This window comes from Tupaia chinensis, unplaced genomic scaffold, assembly GCF_000334495.1.
Source record: "Tupaia chinensis unplaced genomic scaffold, TupChi_1.0 Scaffold000527_1, whole genome shotgun sequence".
NCBI classification, from domain to species: domain Eukaryota; kingdom Metazoa; phylum Chordata; class Mammalia; order Scandentia; family Tupaiidae; genus Tupaia; species Tupaia belangeri.
Genome location: NW_006160040.1, coordinates 5,646,363 through 5,669,986, shown reverse-complemented (window position 1 = coordinate 5,669,986; position 23,624 = coordinate 5,646,363). Strand labels below are relative to the sequence as shown.

At 36.6% G+C, this 23,624-nt stretch overlaps 1 protein-coding gene across 1 annotated transcript in view; it reads right to left on the bottom strand.

Annotated features, from left to right (window-relative positions):
• Positions 1-7,549: 7,549 nt before the first annotated feature.
• Positions 7,550-23,624, bottom strand: part of CDC40 (cell division cycle 40) — a 58,242-nt gene continuing 42,167 nt past the window's right edge. The window contains exons 10-15 of the mRNA XM_006156989.3: positions 21,535-21,636; positions 19,756-19,871; positions 19,373-19,506; positions 12,026-12,102; positions 10,464-10,608; positions 7,550-9,481 (exon numbers count right to left, since the gene is read on the bottom strand). Of these exons, the coding sequence (XP_006157051.1) occupies positions 9,304-9,481; positions 10,464-10,608; positions 12,026-12,102; positions 19,373-19,506; positions 19,756-19,871; positions 21,535-21,636 (752 nt within the window). The 3' untranslated portion in view covers positions 7,550-9,303. The remainder of the gene's footprint in view (positions 9,482-10,463; positions 10,609-12,025; positions 12,103-19,372; positions 19,507-19,755; positions 19,872-21,534; positions 21,637-23,624) is intronic.

Here is a 23,624-nt window from a genome sequence, read left to right as displayed (position 1 = left end):
TCTCCCAACAAGGAAATGCACTTTTTCCAATTGTATGGATAAAGAAACTCTGAGATTTTAAATAGTGTATTCAGATTACTCAACTAGTATTATAGAGGGCAGAACAGGACTCAACATTTCAGCCAATTAGATCCCACAGACCATGCTTGGTCCCCACCACAATGCTACCTCCACTGTCTATACTGCATGTAAGATGCTCCATTGGAAGGATACTCTTTTGCCTCCTGATCAGTAAAAGGGGAAGGGGACTAGAAATATACTTAGACAAGCCCTGCATATCCGTTCAGAGTTGGGATAATTTTGACATATATAGGCTTGGTTATCATAAGCCACCTAATTAATTAAAATATGCCTGCCGAAAATGAAGGCTTACTTGAAGACACATGGGTATCCAACAACTTCTCTGTCAATACATTTAGGCTGCCAGAAAAGCTCTTGCAAGGGCTAGGAGAGAATCTTTTTCTGGCTCATCCCAATACCTGGCACTCTTCCCTCTGAGTTTGAGAAGGGGCCCTCTCTTGGAACTACAGTGTGATTTGCCTTTGCTTAAAACTATTTGACTTGCAGATAGATGAGCTAAGACATGAATATCTGTGACATACATCGCTTTAATTATCCCTTACCGGAGAGAGTAGTGTTCATAAATGATTCTGAAAATCCAAATTTAATTATGCTCTTATCAAATGATAAAAAAAAAAGACCTCTTTTTTAGGTAGAAGACATATGAGGATAGAGATTAAGAAGGTGCCTCTTGGGCCAGCAGGTGGCATGGTGGTTGAGGGTGCTGGACTCCCACATGACCAACTGTGGTTAGAGTTCTGGAGCTGCCAGCTTGTTTTCTCACTTTCTCCCTCTCTCTCCCTTTCTCCCTCTCTGGTCAAATGAAAATAAATAAATAAAGTTAAATAAAACAATTCTTTTTTTTTTTTTTTTTTTTAAAAGGTTGCCTTTCAGGACACAGTGTTACAAGTTGAGGTTAAAGTAGAAGAAAAATATTTCCCCCTTCCTTTTTTCTTACTGGTGATTGTATTTGATACAGTTATAATAGGTTATTATATAAATATTACAAACTTTTTAGTATGTTCAAATGAAGAGAGCCAGGGAACAGTGAATAAACTTCTATGAGAATTGACCAAAAGTCTATTAATATTTACATCAGAGTGGAAAAAAAGTAAACTCATGAATTGAGTTTAGTGTTAGTCCAAATCAGTTACTCAAATGAGCATTTCTCCCTTGGTTATGAAATATTTTAGCAAATATAGTACAAAATTTGTATTAGATGTTTGGATTTTGCAAAACTTGGATTAATATCAGCAAAGCCAGGCTCAACATTTTTCTCTGGTTTAAAAACTAAAGTCTAATTTAAACAGATTATTCTATTTGACAATACAACAGTATCTCCAATCTCAATTAATGTAATTATTCTTTTCTGCTGGAGATAAATGTGTACTTGATTTCTAAGCAAGAACAGAATTCTTTTCATACTATCAAAATTTTTGATACTTGGTGAATTCAGTAATACATTTAACCTTATGCTAAAATGTTTTCCTTTTTCTTATATCCAAAGAAATATTTTAACTTTACTTTGATGAAATCATAACCCAAAGATTCCATATATTCTTAAAACTGCCAAAATGTAGGGATTATTAAAATCTGTTGAATAATTTTCTTAGATTTCTCTCTTTAAGAAAAATAAATCAAGTACGTTTAATGTCACTTTGTTTACACTACATAGAAACGTGCTAGTCCTCAACACATTAAAACTGATGCTTTCTGAAACTATCAAACGTTCCAGCTTTATAGTCTTCCCATATAAAATATTTTAACTTTTTCCAGTGACTCCATTGTACAAGAAGACTATATGAAATAATAAGGGACTATTTTGGAGGGTCATGTTTCAGGCCTAATCTAGACTTCTCTATTGAAATAGAGCAGTCAAGGATTGATATCCAGTATGTACCAGCAGGGGATATTGTACATGGTGATATGGCTAAAAAACCAATGTATTGGGGGCCAGCAGGTGGTGTGGTGGTTAAGGTGCTAGACTCCCATATGGTCGACCATTGTTTGAGTCCTGGACCCTATGGCCTGGCAATCAGGTTGGGCAGTGTGTATGAATGCCCAAAATCCTGAGAGGAGAATGGAAAAGGGATTGCAGCATGACCATCCCTCCAGCGGGGGTGATTTCTCACTTCCCCTCTGTTTCTCTCCAGCAAGTACACATGCCCTATGGCAAAAACTTAAAAAATATATCTATCTATATAATACACACTCACATACACACACACACACACGTACCATGTTGTATATCATAAAAATATTCAACTTTTGTTCATTTTAAGAGTATGTTTCATGAAATACTTTGAACATATTTATACTTTTAAAAAAAGGGTCAGTAGAACTGCAGTGGTTGGTAAATAAATGGCTGTGGTCTTGAGTTCTGCATCCAATGGAGCCCCTCTCAGGACAGCTAATGCACTGCACAGCAGGCAGCCTCCAGCCCCAACTTGGCAGGGTGGCGAACTTCTAATTGGTCTGTCTTCTGCCTCACTTGTCATTAGATATTAATATCACCTCTAGGTGGGTGTATACAATAAACAAAGGTCCAGGTGGGTTCTAGAATATTAATGAGAAATTACAATTATTCATCAATAAAAAAACTGTTAATTATCTGTATTACTGTAACTTCTCAAGGATTGACGTCAGATCAAATATCATTTTTTCAGGGACTGCCCCTCCCCCCCACCATTTAAGGCCTTAGTTCTGTGTCCTCACATGCCCTTTATTTTCCTGTTCTTCACACTCTCTAAACCGTAATGTTTCTGCTTTTATAATATCTGTTTTACACAGTAGGCCATATGCTCCATGAGGTTAAGGAGTTCTGGTACCTACCATGGAGACTGTTAAGTAAAAGGTGCTCAATAAATATTTTTTGAAAGCAATTTCAAAAAGTATAAAATGTTTCTATAAAATTATTTCATCATTTGTTATTGAGGTTTTTTTTTTTTTTCCTGGCATTAAATATACCTTTGGAATTTAGACCAACTGTCTTTCATTTCGTTAATTAAAATTTGGACACGATTTGTCCTTGCTTGACTTTCATGTATTTATTTATTTTCTTACTTTATTGCACTGCATGTGGATAAAGGATGCTAACCAGGAGATCTTGATCAACCTTGGAGAACTGGGAGCTACATAACTGAACTGGTTCCAGTAATAGTTGAAGTTTCAATTATTACTGGAAGATAATTAAGTCCTAGGAATACTAACAAGAAATCACCCTCCAGGGGGGATGGCCACACCGCAATCCCTTCTCCTCCATTCTCCTCTCGGGATCTTGGGCACACACACACACACACGCCCGGCATGAGTTTAAGCCACCGTGTCCTGGACTTGAACCGCAGTTGACTACATGGGAGTCCAGAGACATAGCCATTATGCCAAATGTTGGTCCCTTCATTGTCCTTTCTTTGTACCAATTTCCAAATTGACTTTTATTAGAGTCAGTATATAAAACCACAAATAGCATGAGTATTTCTTTTGTTTATGAGAGAAGGAAGATATGTGAGGCTGTTTTGAATATACATGATTTAAGCTCTCATTGTTTTAATAGAAAAAGGGGCTGGCAGGGGGCGTGGTTAAAGGCGCTGGACTCTCATATGGCATACCATGGTTCAAGTCCCGAACCTGGTGACTTGCTTTCTCACTTTCTCTACTTTCTCTCTCTCACTCTGTCCCTTTCTGGTCAAATAAATGTTAAATAATTCTTTTAAAAAGAAAGGATAATAAAGACAGTAGTTTAAGAATAAAATCAAGGTGAGAAAAGTTATTGTATTCTCAAGACTGAGGTATGAGCCAAGGAAATTACCCTGTGAGTCCAGAGAAAGTGATGGGACCCCATTAATAAAATTGGAGGGGCCATAACTGTGTCTTCAGTTGAGATTCTGTTTCACTAAAGGATAAAATTAACACTAAACTGATAGTTGTTTCTAAATGGCTGTTTCTTTTCCACTACCTCAGAGATTAACTAGAAGACACAAAGATTATGACACAAATATGACAATAACACACAATTAGGAGGTTTTATGTAAAGGGAGCAAAATGAGAAGGAGATCTTGATACTGCTAGCTAACTGTACCAAGTAAGACATCACCTTTTTGGCCTGTTTTCTTATCTTATTTTAGGATGTTTAATTTCTAAAGTTTTTTCTAGCTTGAATAACTCACTATTTTGACTTTTGTGATTAGGCAAAGCTTAGGCAAAACAGAATAATTTCTCAATTTGTGTGTTGTTTGCAGCCCTTCAAAATTCATACATTGAAATCTAATTCTCAATATTGGTATTAAAAGATGGGGCATTTGAGAGCTTTAGAGTCCTTAGGTCATAGGGTGGAGCACTTGGGATGGATTACTGCCATTATGGAAGAGACCTGAGGAAGCTTGTTTCCCCTTTCTACTAAGTGAAGACCCGGCCGGAATAGAGAGCAAGTCCTCACCAGACACTAATTTCCAGGCATCTTGATCTTGAACTTACCAGCCTTCCGAACTCTGAGGGATAAACTTCTGTTGTTCATAAATCACCCAGTCTAAGTTATGTTTTTATAATAGCCCAAATGGACTGACATAAAGGTAAGTTTTAGGATAGATTAAGAAGACTCCAAATGATGTGCATAGGCAGAAGAGCGAGCCCAGAGAAAAGGCAAACCCATTATGATAGTTTTTAGTCATTGAGTGAAGAACCCTTAAGAAAATTATCTTTTGAGTCACACATGCAAACTCACCTATTCTAAAATTCACAATGTAGGTTCCCAGACTACACTAGTTTATACTTCTGTCTTGAAACTGTCCCAATAGTGCAATAACTATATATATATATAATATATATATATATCTACAGATCTCTCCACATCTATATGTGCGTGTGCATGCACATGTTTGAATATTAAATAAAGAAAAATCTTCAGGGGGCTCAGCAGATGGTGTAATAGTTACTTTGGTGGACTCCCTGTAGTCAACCACAGTTTGGGTCCCAGACCCAGCAGCTTGAAACTCACGTGTGAGTATGTGCTTGCATACATGCCCCAAATCCTGAGAAGATAATGGAGGAGAAGGGATGGCGGCATGTCCAACCCCCCGGAGGGTGATTTCTATCTTTCTGTCTCTCTGGCAAGCACACGTGCCCTATATCAAAAATCTACACCAAAATCTATACCAAAAATCTCCCTTAAAAAAAAAAAAAGTCCAAAGGGAGGCTAAATATATCATGTTAAGTAAAATATTTTTATATTCTCTAGTTTTTTAAAACCTGGTAATTAGAACATTTACACATTCAGCTCACGTATTTCTATTGGACAGCACTGTACTAGAATGTAATTAAAAAATGTGTGCAATCTGAGTTAAGTCTAAGTCTCAAATGCTAGAGGTTAGAGAGGGAAGTGGGAATTAAAAATTCATTTGAAGACAGCTATTGTAGTTACAGGAAGCTTCAGAATCAAAGGAATCATCTCTTCCACTATCACTAAATATGAAGCCATTCTAAGGGCTCTGGTTCTAAGTCTGTGAATGTTTTTCCCTAAGTTTCAAATAAAACTGTAGTGGTAAAGTGACTATGAATATAAAAAGTGATTATGTATGTTTTATGTCTACATATGTATATACAAACATGCATATACACACATATGATATGTATTTTTGACTAGCTAAATTTCTTTGACTTCACATGTTCTAAATAGCCTAGTTTCCTAAATGCCCAAGATAAACTGGGGACTTTACCTAAGAGGTTCTTATCCTAATTGAGCTCTTGCTAAAAGATCATTTGGGGATACTTGCTAAAAGTGCTGCATTTTAAAGAAGTTTATTTCATGAGACAGAAAGTCAAAGATAAGCACCCTTAAGAGGCTTTCACATCCTAATCCTCCCTCCAGGCTTTCTAGTCATCCAGGGTCACAGGCTTGCATACCTGCCATATACAGGTCAACCTGGGAACTGAACCCTGATCTTTCATATGGCTCCAGCATTGCAGAGCAGTGAGCTGCTACTGTGCCACAATAGCTAAGCCAACACTGCTGTATTAACAAAAAAATTTCCCAGCAATTATTACGTATAGGGGTGTGTGTTTGTGTGTGTGTGTATTTAATTGTAATCTTCTCTTGGTTCATTCAGTTTATTTTTATTTACCTATTGCCAAATAAGCATTCTATAATATTAATTTTGGGTCTTGTGCTGTCAGACACTTTCCTTCCATTGGACCGTCTTTTCTCCTTCTCAGGCCTCTTAGTACTTGCCTTCTTTATGTAATAGTTCATCAATTATTCTATGATCCACTAAGAATGAATGCTGCCAATTAAACTATGAAACTTCATTGATTTTAACCATAGCCCTATTCAGAGATGTCAAAATGTAAAAAAATTGCATCTCTGATGACATATGACACTGTAGTTCCCAGGTCTCACTCTGAGGCCCACATTTAACACTGCTGATAGATACTGTGACCTTGATGCCACTTCATACTCTCTTCTCCATATCTGAATTCATTGGGGTTCCCCCAAATAACCTCTACTTTCTTTTGAAGGCAACGTCTTTGTAAATGACCCAATCCCCAACTGATTCCAAGGTAGATGGGTTTTAGTTCATGCTCTGAGAGACACTTCTACAAGGAAATAGTACAGCCTCTATAATAGCTGCTAGTGCTGTGGTCTTTATAGCTGCCATCTAAGGTTTGCTATTTCAGTGTCAGTGTTTTTCTTCTAGGTAATTTCTAAATATTCCTAGGGATGCCAGCCAGCCCCATTATGTTCTCAAGAACCACTCTATGCGTCTCTACTTAGAAACATGCCCATTTTATCTATGAGATAATTATTTTAATTTTATTTATTATTATTTTAAAATGTTCTATAGGGTATGTGTGCTCACAATAGGGAGGGAGGGAAAGAAAAAGGGGAGAGAGAGAGAGAAAGAGAAAGAAAGATGCTAGGTCTGTAATTTGAACCATGGTCAGCCATGTGGGAGTCCAGCACCTTAACCACCATGCCACCTGCTGGTCCCCAACATGTCTGTTTTATATCTTAAAATTAGCTCCTTATTTAGGACAAAATAATTGCAGTTTATGTTTTAATATTTAAATATTTCACTTTTTCTGTAATTTTCAGAATGAAAATCTGTCTTGGGTATGACAAAAAGGTTATAGTGAGGAAAAGGTGCTAGCTGGTAATCATTTAAGTCCTACAAGAATATGATCTTGTGATGTTAAGCTGCAAAAGAACCTCACTTGTTTGTGTCCTCTAAAATGGGGTGTAATCATGAGTTAGCACCACCACTAAACAAATAAATATGGAATGTGTTAAGTTTATGCTGTGTGCTCTCAGGGTGTTGCCCTGTATTATAGTATTTAATTGGAACAGTCTATTTAGCGTACCTAAACACCCCGCACCCACCTACAAAGTATCACTTCTCTCCATTTGATTCATTTAAATCTGCGAATGGTTTAATGTACTGTCTAAGCAGACTTATGACTTAAAGGAGACTAAAGATACACATTTCAATGACACATTCTACAAAAACTGGTTTATTTAAAAATACGATCTTTTTAAAAAAGACAAATTTTATATACAATTACTTAGTTTAGAAACAGTCAAAAACACAGTAAAATAAATTCAGATTTAGAAATTATGATTTGTAACATGTTCAGTATTGCTGTCGCACAAGAGAGTTCAAATGTGCGGTTCCTTTTGTCCCATAACTTTCCAGTCCTTCACATGTGTTAAAGAGTGGTTGGGACCAAAGAAAAGATTTCGTCTGAATCCTTTCCTCTTCAGAAATCTGCCACCATGGCTGGCAGATACAGAAATGGCAGCAGCTAGGCAGTGTGTCTGCCTGTGTGTCAAATACATCTCCTTTACTTTTATTGTCCTTTTCTGTTTTCTTCTTTGAAATGTACTTACATGTGGCTATAGAGTCTGGTCATACATACCAGACCTTTTAACATTTTTTAAATCAGAAGCCCTCAAATGGCAAGGAATATGCACTTGTGATGCACAGGACCAGAGCTTAAAGCTCTGAAGTTACCTGCCCTCAACATGATTTTGATTTCCAAGTCAAGCACTCCGAGGAGCTCTTTTCAACATGGTACCGAAACATTTCACACACAATGAACATCTAATACAGACTTGCAATAAGACAGGGGAAATGGCTTGCCAATCTAAAGGGCTATAGCTACTATTCAAGAGGCTATCTTGATTTCATAATCTGATGTTTAAAACTACTGTTCTTCTTTTACCATGGGCACTGCTTCTCCAACTGGGGAACCCTGACCATCCTGTTGGAGTGCCAATTTTATTCAAAGACTTGGGGGAAAAAGTTTAATTTTTCTAATTTGAGGAAGTTCTGTTGTATATATTCACAAGCAAAATCAGAAAACTTTAAAGATAAAGCATAAGAGCTCAAAGAAATATGAGTTGACATTTTGTACTATGCCCTCACACACTACCTCCTATAAGGAGGATTTCAGTAGTAACATCTGGGAAGCAATGACCTACAAGATCCTAATTTCTGAAAGTGTGTCCAGGTTCTTACTGACAGTGAATACAATCAAAGTCTTGGCTCAATCTCTTGAGTTCCAGCTTCAGAAATAATGTAATTAAGTACATATAGTCCTGCCTATACTGATCAGAAAGAAAGTCAAGGAAAAACTCTGGACTGATTTTTACTTTACACTGTTTAATAATCAGAGGATGTTGCAGTCAAAGATTACTGATATGCAACTAAAAACATACAGTGTGTTATAAAAAATTGTGGAACTCAACAAGCCAAAAGTTTAGAACCCAACCCATTGGAAATAAGGGCAACAGTAACTGTAAGTGGTCTCATCCTTCTTTTAGATTTTTATTAAATTACATCACCCCTGTTCTTTACTGTCATTTTGTTGAAGAGGTACCCTTCTGAGTCATTAAATATATTAACTCTCTAAGAGCCCAAATCCACTAGGGATTCTTTCTTGACCCCAAAGGGATCTTTTCAGAATGTCACAGGGATAAACCCAAACTGTCTGTCAACAATAACTACTTGTCAAATAGAAAGTCAACATCATTTTCTGTATAAATAACATCCATGAAGAACCAAATGAAGTTGCCAATGAAATTATGCAAGTCAAATTTACAAAGTTTTTTTTTAAAACAATGAGTCATAAGGCCATGTAAGAAAAACATTATCTGTAAATCAAATTGTCATCCAACACATTTAATAATTAAATATAGTTAAGTACAACACTGGATCAAAAATGATCCTAACAGTTTAAGGATCAAGCCCATTAATCCCACAATTTAATTAGACCATCCCAACCACACGTTATGACCTTAGATGTTTCATGAGGATGCCATACTGCACCTATACACACTTTATCATGAGCTTTAAATCGACTGTAGAGTTTGGTGGTTTTCCAGTCCCAGATGTTTAGTTTTCCATTTCCATCTCCTGAAATTACATAACTGCAATAGGAATAAAAATAAATGCAAATTATTCAAACATCCTAAACTGGTAAAGTGGATAAAAAAGATAAATTTTATTTTTTTTACCTTGACATAAAGATAAAAAAGACAGTGCAAATATACAATACTCAGAAAACAAGGTGAAGCATGAAGCAGTCTATAATATGAACTTCTACAAAACACCCTCCCCGTTGAGCTACCAATCTAAAAGTAGAAAAGAATTTTTAACTGAGGAGCCTGTGAGTCCCAGGGTTCATTAATGAAAGAGGTATCTCCATCAGTCTCTAGACTGTCAAAAACAGTGTAGGAGAACCCGTTTCACATGTAGCCAATGAACACAGGTAGACCCATTCTACTGCAGTAGTCTACCACCTTAATAATTATTTTGGCTTCAATATCTTTTAGACATATGGCTCAATTACCAGGCTAAATATACAAGATTACAGTATTTCTGAATTTCTTCAACCTATATATTTTAACTAAGAATGAGAGAATGAAAGCGGCATTTCACTTTTAGCAACACTGTAGAATTCACAAATCCGATGTAAACTACAAATAGTCAAAATCTGAATTTAAGATTGCAGCATAGACAAATTGTAGTGAGGTTGTTAACTTCAACGCTACAATGCAGAATTAATTCTCCTGGTGTTCAATTAATCGTAGCAATATAGTGACTGTACGACTCTTAGACATGCTTAGGAAAGCAGGCAGGAAATAAGGCATTGGTGATACAGACAGGGATTTAGTTGGTGGCTAAAGTGCATAGGCCTAAGTAATATAAAGAGAAATACTAAAGTAAGAAAGTAAGGCAAATGTAGTTTTCATAACTTGTACATCCAAATGTCTTTAGAGCCAGCATTTTGACAGATCACACGGTTCTCAAACAATTACATATTTGGATGCTATTTGTGAAGTATTACTTGTACAATAATAGTTTATAATATCTCTTTTAAAAATGAGAGTAAATTAGATTTAAACTTACCTCATGTCTGGTGAAAAGTCAACCTGACAAGCATAGCCTGCTACCATATGGCCCTTAAAAATTTTTTTCTTATTTAATCTAAATCTGTTCTGTGCTCCAAAAATTAGGATTTGGTTGTCCATTGATTGGCATGCTAGCCATTTCCCTGTAAATTTGATAAATGAGACATTTTAGAAAATAATTTTAAGAAAACATTTTTATTATAAAAATGTTCACTGTCATTAATATACTTTTGCTCCTCAAAATTTTATGACACTAAAAAATAAAGTTATCATACCACTAGTAAAATGTTAAAAAAAAATTACTAGCAAGAGATATGTATATATAAAGTAATAAATTTGCTCATACGATCATATATCATTGAGCATTCATCATTTATAGCTTTTTCTCTAATAAGGAAATACAGACATTCCAAGTTTAGAGTTAGTCTAAAATTTATAAAATACTTAATTTTAGTAAGTACAGACAACAGAACTATGGGAAGAAAGAAACCTATTTCTGAAAATGGTAGAATAAGGAAAGACAAACTCTGGTGAGGAAAACTGGGATTACTGATACTATAGCAAAAAAGATATGATCTGAAAAATTATAGAAACTTTTTTAAAGGCCATACTGCTTTTATCTATCTACTTAGGATTTATCAGAGACCCTGGAGTATAATCTCAGTATCTACCTGCACATCTATACTTGTAAAAACTACTAAGGAAAAGATGCTAACAAAGCTTGAGTAGGTGAGTGGCCTTTTTCAAGATGGGAGCTGTATTCAGTAGTAGACAGTGTTTGGAAATACACAACACGAAATGCAGATGCACATGACAAAGTATACAATATAGCAAAGTAGGATCCGGTTAGGTCTCTCTTCTCATAAAAACAATATGGCACTTGACAACTATCGGTGATCTGCAGATGTGGCAGATGCCCGGATGGAAGAGCAAATCTTCCCTGCTTCCTTTTTCTTGCTCTACATTTACAGCAGCTACGCGAGTTACCAGTGGCTTTGATGATGGTGGCTCCCAAACATCAGATCCTCTGGTTTAATATCCTCATGTAGAACTATAATTATATCAGCTATTGTCAGTATATCTGTAGCACAAATTATCTTGTCCTTATCAGGCAATGGATTATAGAATAGAAAATGGTATTAAAGTTTTATTTTTGCCTAAGAAAATCTTTTATAGTGAATTGCTAATGTGTTCTCATTATGGAGAATCAGATCAAAATTTCCCATCCTCTAACAAAACAAAAATAAAAACACAAACAAAAACAAAAAACCCTCACTCGATTCTGCTGGAAGGAGAATTATTAAAAAAGAAAAACAACAAAAACTGTCAGAAATCCTTAAATGCCCACTCAATGTAAGCTGTAAATATGTTTCTTTTATTTTTATTTTTTAAGGAAACAAGAGAGTGGGTGAGGTGACTCACATATGAAAATCAGTAGTTATTTCTAACATTGAAAACATTTCCTTGTACAAGAAGGGAATGACCAAGGTTCTTTTGAATATGAAAATCACGCTGTGTCTTAGAAGCGCATTTAAAAACATGCTGTAAGTACTAACTCACCATTTGGAGACAAAGTCACTGCAGGCATTGAGTGCATGCTGGGCTCCGCTATGTATTTGAAATCCACGGGAATATCCCTAAAGATTTAAAACACCATCTCAGAATAAGTCATTTTAAAACAGCACCTTTAGATGAAATATCTCTGAAACAAAGGAATACTATCAAAATAAAATCAAACTCCTGATAAAATATATATTTAATAACCCCTTTGTGAAACTTCCTAGAGGAAAGAATTTCACAAAATGTCACCATATTGTTTATTATAAATCTTTTACTTCATCAATGACGTTCCATGTTTGACTTAACTCTGGCCTTTATCTGATACTCAAAGTTCTTTAATAATGAACTCATCTAAAAACTTACCATGTAAGCAAAAGCAAGGATGTTAGAAACAAAGCCTATAAGGAGGTGTTTTATTTCCTGCCAGTCGACCCTAACTCCTTCTTACTCTGAGGGCAGGTAAGAGTGCTAAAAAGCCTTCAGCAAAGCAGATGCAGGCAAAGCTGTAGGGATCTATGAGTCACTGTAGCCCATCCAGATAATGATCAAGGCCAGAGAATTAAGTGCTTGGTACCTGAACTACTTTCAGTTTACAGTAAAGCATTTCAAATGTGTAAGGGGCAGGAGAAAAAGCATCAAAAACCCAAAATCTCATGTGATATAAAGAATAAAATAAAAATAACAAAAACCCAAAGTGAGTCACTTAAACTTAAGACCATCAGAAGTTCTGAGTATCTTTTCATTTTTAATATTTTCTCTGATAAAAATTCCTCAGTTATTCTGAAAAGATTTTTGTTCTTGCTGCTCTTCACAAGACCAGAGATGTTTTTCATACAGTAATATGTGGCAGATGTAATCTGACAATTAACACAGAATATGAAGCATTAATTTCAACTTCAAACTATGGTTACAGTTCCAATACTTTAATTGGAAAATAATACTAATTTGCTTTTATATAAGGATTTTCTCTATCTATCCAAAAGAAGGAGTGAATGATTAGGAAAAAACTTCTACTGGGGTGTTGGTGAGAAGAAGAATGTTTCCGGTATCACCTTGGGAATATCACCATTTGTCAGATCAACTACTGGGTAGTTGGGAAAGTCATGATGTATTTTCTAGCAAAAAACCCAAATATTTATTTCATGTTTTTACCCTCCTCATATTCATTATTAGTGGCTAATAATTTTATAACGTTAAACACAAAATCATCTTCTAAATCAAATTTATCATAGTCCAGGTTCATATTAATCAGTGTTTTACTAAAAGCAAACGAAAATCTCAAAAAGATCCCTAATTTTAAGAAGTCTTGGTACAATGAGTTCTAGAACAAGAAAAAGATCTTAATAAGTTTGTGGGCTTCATTATTTTTAATAAAAATGTCTGCTAGGAGTAATTTTATTTAATAAACAAGACTATTTTCTAATTAGATACTGTAATTCAATCTAGTAAGTTTGTAGTTACCTTGCAAATAATCTTTAGTTTGGAAATGAATTCATAAAAATAAGAAAGCTAACAAGTTTATGAAATTTTTAAGAAGAGATAGATAAGTGTCAAGTTTTCTTTTAAAAATATTTTACCAAAATAAGTATGTCTGATAAAAAAAAAAGGTCTCTGATATTTCATGTATTTAGCTGATTAAAATGCCAGGTTGCTGAATATCTAATATAATCTCTTGTTCTCCTTTAGACTATTTAATAGTCTTAGTGTACAGTTTTTTTATTTTTTCCAAAGGCTTTTGCCATAGGGTGTGTGTGCTCCCTAGAGAGAGACAGAGGGTAAGTGAGATATCACCCTCCTGGGGGATGGCCATGCCGCAATCTCTTTTCTATTCTCCTCCTGGGATTTTGGGCACTCACATGTGTCTGGTGTGAGTTTCAAGCCACTAGGTCTAGGACTCAAATCGCAGTCTGCCATGTGGGAGTAAGATACCTTAACCACCATGCCACCTGCTGGCCCCAACGTATAGTATTAAGAAAGACAAATTTTGGGGCCAGCAGGTGGCCTGGTGGTTAAGGTGCTGGACATCCACATGGCTAACCATGGTTCGAGTAATGAACCTGGCAGCTTGCTTTCTCACTTTCTTTCTCTCCTTCTCTCTTTCTTTCTGTGGTGAGTGTATGTACCCTTAAAGCAAATTTAAAAGTAAATAAGTAAATAATTCTTTAAAGAGAAAATAAAAGAAAGCCATGTTTCCTTTGGATTGTACCATTACAGCAGTCTTACCAGGCACTGGATTTAAAAGTTTGGCCAATACCATTTGTCTGAAGGCCCTGGTACAGACAATGTTCAGAGAGTTGTGGTTTAGCTCGCCCTTGGGTGCCAGGGCCCCCCTTCTCTGCATGCTACCAATATCACTAATAAGTGCTCTCAAGATTAAATGCAGTGAAGCAGAGTCCTGGGGATCGAAGCTGGTTTTGCTTCCCACTTGTCTGTAACAAGAACTGATCCTAACATTTTTCTCTTTTTTTTGTATTTACTACACTACATTTTAAAAAATATAATTTCTGATTTATATGTAATCATTGTACATATCTATGGGGCATGGTATGGTTCATTTTAAAACATTTATACAATATGTAATAAACAAATTGAGGATATAAACACATTACCATCTTCAACATTTAACATTACATTACGTTGTGCACATTTGAGATTTGTTCTATTGGATTTTTTTGGAGTATATAATGAATTGTCAGTGATGTGTTTTAATCACTATGATACACTGTTCCATACACTTGTTTCTATGCACTCTTGTGGCTTGTTAACCAATTTCTCCTGAATTGCACCTTGCACCCCAGGCAGTTCCTATTAATAGTACTATTATTAACCTCTACCTCTAGGTTACTGAGTCCTTTAGCTTTCACTAACGGTGGGGGACCTCAGTATTTGTTAAGCAGAGAAATACAGTATAGGTCTTCATAGCCTGGTGTATTTCACTTAGCATTTATCTTCTAGTTCACCCACTTTGTCTCAAATGACAGGAATTCACTGTGCTTCATGGCTGAGTAGTATTCCATTGTGTACAAGCACCACTTTGTTTTTATCCTTTAGATAAAAGATAGCATACAGGCTGAAGACTGATCCTGACACTTCTTTTCTCACTGATCACACTGGATCCAAGTTACTTTCTCTCCCCATCATTCTCTTCATTCACTTATCTATCCATCCAAATATCAAGAATGTAATCTTTGAGATTAGTTTGACAAAGTTTAAGGGCTGACCCTTCCAGGTCCTATATATAACTGGGCAGATTACTTAACCTTCGTTAGTTTCTTTCTTTATAATATGGGGATAACAAACATAACTATCTCATAAGATCCTTTTACATGGCAAATCAAATAGTTGTAGTAAAGTGCTTGGTACAGGAACTGGCATATAGAAAAGACTCACTAAATGTAACGTCATTACTAGTTACAGTAATAATGACTTCGGATATTCAGTATATGCTATGTGCCATGCACTGTGTAGTACTCAGGACAGAAGCAACTAGCACGACTGACACGATTCTTTTCTCATCATTAAGAACCTATTAGAGAAGAATAACACACGAGGAAGGACCTAAACTATGTTCAAAGGCTGTAGAAGGCAAAGAGTAGTGTGGGATGATAGAAAAGAGACACCTAATCGCAGCTGGAGACTCTTGTTCTCCTTTAGACTATTTAATAGTCTTAGTGTACAGTTTTTTTATTTTTTCCAAAGGCTTTTGCCATAGGGTGTGTGTGCTCCCTAGAGAGAGACAGAGGGTAAGTGAGATATCACCCTCCTGGGGGATGGCCATGCCGCAATCTCTTTTCTATTCTCCTCCTGGGATTTTGGGCACTCACATGTGTCTGGTGTGAGTTTCAAGCCACTAGGTCTAGGACTCAAATCGCAGTCTGCCATGTGGGAGTAAGATACCTTAACCACCATGCCACCTGCTGGCCCCAACGTATAGTATTAAGAAAGACAAATTTTGGGGCCAGCAGGTGGCCTGGTGGTTAAGGTGCTGGACATCCACATGGCTAACCATGGTTCGAGTAATGAACCTGGCAGCTTGCTTTCTCACTTTCTTTCTCTCCTTCTCTCTTTCTTTCTGTGGTGAGTGTATGTACCCTTAAAGCAAATTTAAAAGTAAATAAGTAAATAATTCTTTAAAGAGAAAATAAAAGAAAGCCATGTTTCCTTTGGATTGTACCATTACAGCAGTCTTACCAGGCACTGGATTTAAAAGTTTGGCCAATACCATTTGTCTGAAGGCCCTGGTACAGACAATGTTCAGAGAGTTGTGGTTTAGCTCGCCCTTGGGTGCCAGGGCCCCCCTTCTCTGCATGCTACCAATATCACTAATAAGTGCTCTCAAGATTAAATGCAGTGAAGCAGAGTCCTGGGGATCGAAGCTGGTTTTGCTTCCCACTTGTCTGTAACAAGAACTGATCCTAACATTTTTCTCTTTTTTTTGTATTTACTACACTACATTTTAAAAAATATAATTTCTGATTTATATGTAATCATTGTACATATCTATGGGGCATGGTATGGTTCATTTTAAAACATTTATACAATATGTAATAAACAAATTGAGGATATAAACACATTACCATCTTCAACATTTAACATTACATTACGTTGTGCACATTTGAGATTTGTTCTATTGGATTTTTTTGGAGTATATAATGAATTGTCAGTGATGTGTTTTAATCACTATGATACACTGTTCCATACACTTGTTTCTATGCACTCTTGTGGCTTGTTAACCAATTTCTCCTGAATTGCACCTTGCACCCCAGGCAGTTCCTATTAATAGTACTATTATTAACCTCTACCTCTAGGTTACTGAGTCCTTTAGCTTTCACTAACGGTGGGGGACCTCAGTATTTGTTAAGCAGAGAAATACAGTATAGGTCTTCATAGCCTGGTGTATTTCACTTAGCATTTATCTTCTAGTTCACCCACTTTGTCTCAAATGACAGGAATTCACTGTGCTTCATGGCTGAGTAGTATTCCATTGTGTACAAGCACCACTTTGTTTTTATCCTTTAGATAAAAGATAGCATACAGGCTGAAGACTGATCCTGACACTTCTTTTCTCACTGATCACACTGGATCCAAGTTACTTTCTCTCCCCATCATTCTCTTCATTCACTTATCTATCCATCCAAATATCAAGAATGTAATCTTTGAGATTAGTTTGACAAAGTTTAAGGGCTGACCCTTCCAGGTCCTATATATAACTGGGCAGATTACTTAACCTTCGTTAGTTTCTTTCTTTATAATATGGGGATAACAAACATAACTATCTCATAAGATCCTTTTACATGGCAAATCAAATAGTTGTAGTAAAGTGCTTGGTACAGGAACTGGCATATAGAAAAGACTCACTAAATGTAACGTCATTACTAGTTACAGTAATAATGACTTCGGATATTCAGTATATGCTATGTGCCATGCACTGTGTAGTACTCAGGACAGAAGCAACTAGCACGACTGACACGATTCTTTTCTCATCATTAAGAACCTATTAGAGAAGAATAACACACGAGGAAGGACCTAAACTATGTTCAAAGGCTGTAGAAGGCAAAGAGTAGTGTGGGATGATAGAAAAGAGACACCTAATCGCAGCTGGAGATTGGTTAGGATGGCTCTGATAATAAAAAAGGGTTAAGTTGAAAACTAAAGATGTCATCATTTATAAGAAAACAGTATCATGGCTTTTTATTAGTATTTGAGACCTGAGAGGAAAAAAGAAGAAACGTGCTAGCATTACCCCTTATTTTATAAAAGTACTTTGACTCATGTTCTGTTTCAGAAAGCACACAGTGTTCTTACACCGTATAATATAATTTAAATATCTACTAATTTCTTTTATACTATGCTACCTTTAAAAATTGGGACCAGCAGTTAGCATAATGGCTATGTCACTGAACTCCCATGTAGTCAACCATGGTTTGAGTCCCGGACTCGGGTGCTTAAACTCATGCATGCGTGCCCAAGATCCCGAGAGGAGAATGGAGGAGAAGGGATTGAGGTGTGGCCATCCCCACTGGGGGGTGATTTCTCGCTTTCTGTCTCTCTGTCTCTGTCTTTCTGGCGAGTGCACACGCCCTGCAGCAAAAAACAAAAAAAAAACTCTCAAAAAGAAAATGAAGCTGAAATATCTGAAGGTAGAAACATCTGAAAGTTTAAGTATAATCAAATCATTAAAATATATAGAACAAAATATACAGATGCATGTTTATTCAAATGACCTAAACTGGCACAAATAAAACTTGGTGTCTGTATCAGATTACCTGCAAGAAACATCATTTCTGAAGCAAGAAAGATCTACTCATGATGCAGCCGTAAACCACAGACCTTAAGGAGATGCTATATGTTAAGACGATATATAGTCCATTCTCCATTAATCAGGGTAATTTGGAAGGGTGTAGGGGTGGTGCTGATGGTGAGTAGGGGAGAAAGTGCACCTCAATTACAGTAAATCTTCAACTACCCAAATTATACTGACAATAGGTAGGGACCTACTCAGCTTCCAAAGGGACTCAGTTTGAGGAGGAAACCATTGGCTGTGGTTCAAAGCTTCCTACTTCTTAAAGCAGAACAACTTCTGGGGGTGGGAAGATGTACTTTCTCATCCTTCCAAGGCTGTAATCACGGTTCAGCTCTGCTTCAAAACTGACTATAAAAATAAGCTGGCTTCCATTCAAATATTCATTAAAAAACATTATAATTTAGTTGCATCATTTGCAACTAAATTATTCAGCTTGATCAATGATACTTAATAAAACTGACTTCAGTATTTCTTGACTTTAGAAAAGTGTTTTTTTCTCTAGGAAAGCAAAATTGACAAACACATTCTGATTATATTCTACAAGTTAAACATTTGTGTGAGAGTGATGATATGGGACAAATTTTAATACTGAATTATCAAAAAGCAGACATTTGAAAAGAGAGCTACACCAGTGTTTCTCTGGGTTGGTTTCGAGGGCAGGATCCAATTCCCAATCCTTCCATAACTGATACGATCTATCAATATATTCATGCCCCATGATCTTCATTTTGTGAAGATGAATATGACACCTAATAAAGAATGTAGGGTCACATCATCCAAATCTATGATTATTGTGAGAAAAACAAAGTACATACTCTCAAACAAGTCAAAAGACTAACCCAAAACTATGAATGGTAGCAGGTTTATGTTTTTATTTTCATGGTTTTGGTACTTAAATAGTTAAAAAGTTTGGTAAGCCAGGACCACAGCAGAGAAGGTATTCAAATGGTTTGCATATTACCAGGCATAGTTTTTGGCTATATAATTTTTAGGTGCTTTCCAAAAAAATATATAAACCATATTTTCTACTGATGGAAACTCACCACTCCCAAACTCGTAGGCTTTTATCATCAGATGTGCTCACAAATCTCCTGTTCTCATCCACAAAAACGATGGTGTTGACGGCTCCCAAATGCCGGTCATATTCCTGCACGATTTCTCCACTGCGAATGTCCCACTGTATACAAACAAGAGACAAGGTAGAGACAAGTGGAGCAGATTTACAAAAGCCGACAAAAATCCTAATTCTAGAAAGTGAAGAGAGAGATCTACACTATCATGTTTTTACAAATTTACCATTTTCTGCTAAGAAGAGAGTATCAGTAATCCCTGAAAGTTAGAAACATTACATAAATTAATGTTTATTTCATTCCCTGATACAATATAAAGCCCAGGAATCTTCATAAAAATACTGTTAAGGACTTACTTGTACAATCTTTTTATCAGACATCCCAGCCACAAACAGATTTTGCTTATCTTCATCAGGATTGAATTTGACACAATAAGGTACTTTTCGGTTGGTAAATCTTGATATACACTGCCCTAAAATCAAAGATTCAAATTAAATAGGTGAAATAAATTTGACCACTTCAAGCTGACTGTGGGTTTTAAGATTTAGAGATCATTTGCTTAATACATTTTGAGAAAGGGCAAACTGTTGGCTCTCTCCTATAAACCATGTTGTTCTTTTTCACTGATTTTTCATGATTAAACATAATCTTTTCATGATTAAAAATTATCTTTTCAAAAGTAAATCTGCATCACCAATTGTACAGTAGATAAATAATAATCTCATTCATACAATGGAATATCACAAGCAGTACAAACAAAGAAACTACTGGTACTAGCCACAGGTCAATCTCAGACATCATGGTGAGTGAAAGTAGATAGAAACAGGAGCATATGCAAAGGTACTTTGAAAGTTATGGAAAAATGAAATTAAAGTATATTTTGTGCACGAAAAATTTTGAAATCCATGCATTTTTTTCATAATACATGTCTCCTGTGAACTCTCCAAAGACTTCTCATGTGGTATAAATCTACATATAAGAAGTCTGAAAAGAGGAAAAATGAATCTGTAATGACCGAAGTGGCTACTGTGGTTACTGGGAGTGGGGATAGACTGGTAAGGGCAGAAGAAATGCTTACTGAGCTAGAAATGTTCTATGTCATGTTCTTGGTGGTAAACAACTACAAAAAAAAGTTTACAAAAATAAATCACTGAATATGCACTTTATAGACTTTACTATTATGTATATTATATTCTGATGTTTAAGAGCCTAGAGGGTGTTAGTCTCTCAGCCTTGGCTACACAACAGAATCAACCAGTCCACAGCCTGGACCCATTACGTTAAGTACACATGTGAGTGAGACCTAAGCATTGGGAATTTTAATGGTTTTTACATGACAATATGCAGCCACATTGAGAACCACTGCTAAAGAAGTGAAGACCACAGGCTTTAGCATCAGAGATACTTGGTTTGACCCTAGAAAAGTGACATCTTTAAGTCCCAGTCTCATTTGTAAAGTAATAGCAATAGCTGCCTTACAGGAATATATTAAGCTTGAACAAGATATGGAATATATTAGGTTGTCAGGACAGTCATGATGTATTTTCCTATGCAAAAATGTGTCATGACTTTCCAGACAACCCAATTATTTAGCACAATGACAGGCAAACAGTAAGTTTTCAATGACTATTAGCTATTACTCATAAAACTCAGTAAGAAAAAAGACAGTTTCCTAGTTACATAAAATTAGCATATTGGTGGAATTAATACAGTTGCAAATACATAAAGCCATCTAGCACATGGGAGTTTCGGCCTATATTTTAATCAATGTGGGAAATTAAATATGATTGTGTTCCTCAGACCTGTATTGTGCTTCTACTATGGGAAATGCACTGTGCTCGGTGACAAAGAGGGGCAAAAAGGTCAATTTGAGTGATCTACATTACCGTAGAAGACTTGAAATTTGCTTGTCTATTGATACCTTTGGTGTATAAGTTATTTGGTAGAAACAAAGTTTCACAGTGAAAGAAACTTTTATAGCTGAGTTTCAAGTCCACAGGCCTATTTTGTGGTGGGAGCTGGAGAGCTGGTGGTAAAAGAACCAGCAGAGAAGGTGCCATTTTAGCTCAGATCATTCTACTGTTCCATAATATATGCTAACACGAAGGACAGATATGTATAAAGTGGCTTCTTACCTGTCTCAGTGTCCCAGAGCTTAAGATACCTGTCATAGGCTGCGCTGAGGAACTGAGTTCCTGCAGTATTGAAGCAGATGTCCCTAACAGCTTTACTGTGACCTAAAAGCAGAACCAACAGAAATGGCAATAAGATGAACTTACTGTATCTTAACAGTGTAAACACCAGAGAAAGAAAGAGCATTAAACAGTGATTCTCAAGTCAAGGTATGAGTCAAGATCACTGAATTTCATCACCTGATTTACTGACTGAAAATCCTTTATGTGTGGGCTTTGGATTGTGGGTGTGTTTTCCAAACCCTTTCAGAAGCTTCCTCGGGTGATTCTGATGCATAACATTTGAGCAATAACCAAAAGAAAAGGTCTAACTTTTAAAACGTTTGTCAAGGTAATCTCTTAATATGCAGGGCATATAACTGATGCCTAAGGAGCGAAGAATTTAGGGAGATACTATAGACCAATTATTTGCTAATGAAAGAAATGACAGCTGAAATTATGGAGGTTCACAGTTCGATCGCTCACCAGCCTGGAAGTGAAACTAAGTGATCTAAACCTATATAGTTCAGGAAATTGTAGCTCTTTTTCAATAATTGTATATTTCCGGGACCAGCAGTTAGAGTAATGGCTATGTCGATGGACTCCTATGTAGTCGACTGCGGTTCGAGTCCCAGACCCGGTGGCTTAAACTCACACCAGGCGTGTGTGTGTGCGTGCCCAAGATCCCGAGAGGAGAATGGAGGAGAAGGGATTGCGGCATGGCCATCCCCCCTGGGGGGGTGATTTCTCGCTTTCTGTCTCTATGTCTCTCTCCATCTGTCTGGCGAGTGCACGCACCCTATAGCAAAAACCTAAATAAATAATTGTATATTTCTGTGATCACATCATCAAATTGCACAGACACTATTTCAGAATCTCTGAGACTAAGCTTTCTGGAAACTGTAACATTAGCTTCATTTTAGTATGGCATATTGACAATAAATTATCTTTAAAGTGCTGATTATATTTTATATGGAAATCAATCTTGCAGACCGAGCAACCCTTCTGAAAGTTAGAGAGATGAATAAAATGTGTCTAAATGAAAGCAGAAACTTTCTTGTTCTTATCACTCCCACCATGACCAAGACACATTCGCACAGTTGGACAAAATGTGTGTTGCACACATTGTCAACCACACGCGACAGCCCTGAACACCCAGGCAGGTGATATGTGTCATGGAGATAAGACTTTCTTTCTGACGGCACAGGTCCCAGCAAGAGTTCTCATCTTCCTATGTAAGAAAAGTTCAGTTTTCCACTGAAAAATGGCCTGCCAGTACAGGAGACAAATGGGACCAAACCCACTATATCTGACAGAGACATTTTGTTTCCCTGTACACAGCAAAGAGTCTTTCCACAAATCTTCTCTTAGACTGCTGGGGTATGTTGGGCAGTATTTATTCGTGCAGTGAGGTCCTAGAATCGTAACTATGAAACAGACTCCCACTTTAATCTAAAAACAGAGTCACTATGCTTCACACAGAGTTTCAATGTGGTACAGTTAAATTTGGAAAGAGTAACCAGCCTTCATGTGAAATTTGACAAAGACAATAACATTTTCTGTACCAAGGAGGCTGGTTTGTCACAAAGCTGTCTTCCCTCTGGCCCTCTTCTTTTCAAGGAGTCCTCTCCATCTCATCCTTTTATCTACTTCAACTGCCAATCCCCAACCTCTCTTCAAAGCTGAACATTTGGCTATCTAATGCTTACTGACTATTTTCACCCCAATATCCCAACAGCAGCTCAAATTCAACAAGTCCAAACCTCATCACCCTCCTATGTTCCTGCTCTTGCTGTTCTCCAACATTATCCGGCCTTGATTCCTGCCTCACTCTCATCACTCCCATCCTGTAACTAAAACGCACTGAATTTAACTGGGAATAGTCTCCTTCTCCTCTATCTCTGAGGCTTCAAGGTAGACTCCCGTCGTCTCTAAGTGAAATAACCACGTAATTCATTCCCCTCCCTCCAGCTTGTCCTACCCATACCCACCCACCCCACATTGCCAGATGATCTTTGTAAACCTGAGACCACAGTGTTTTCCTGTAAGAGTGC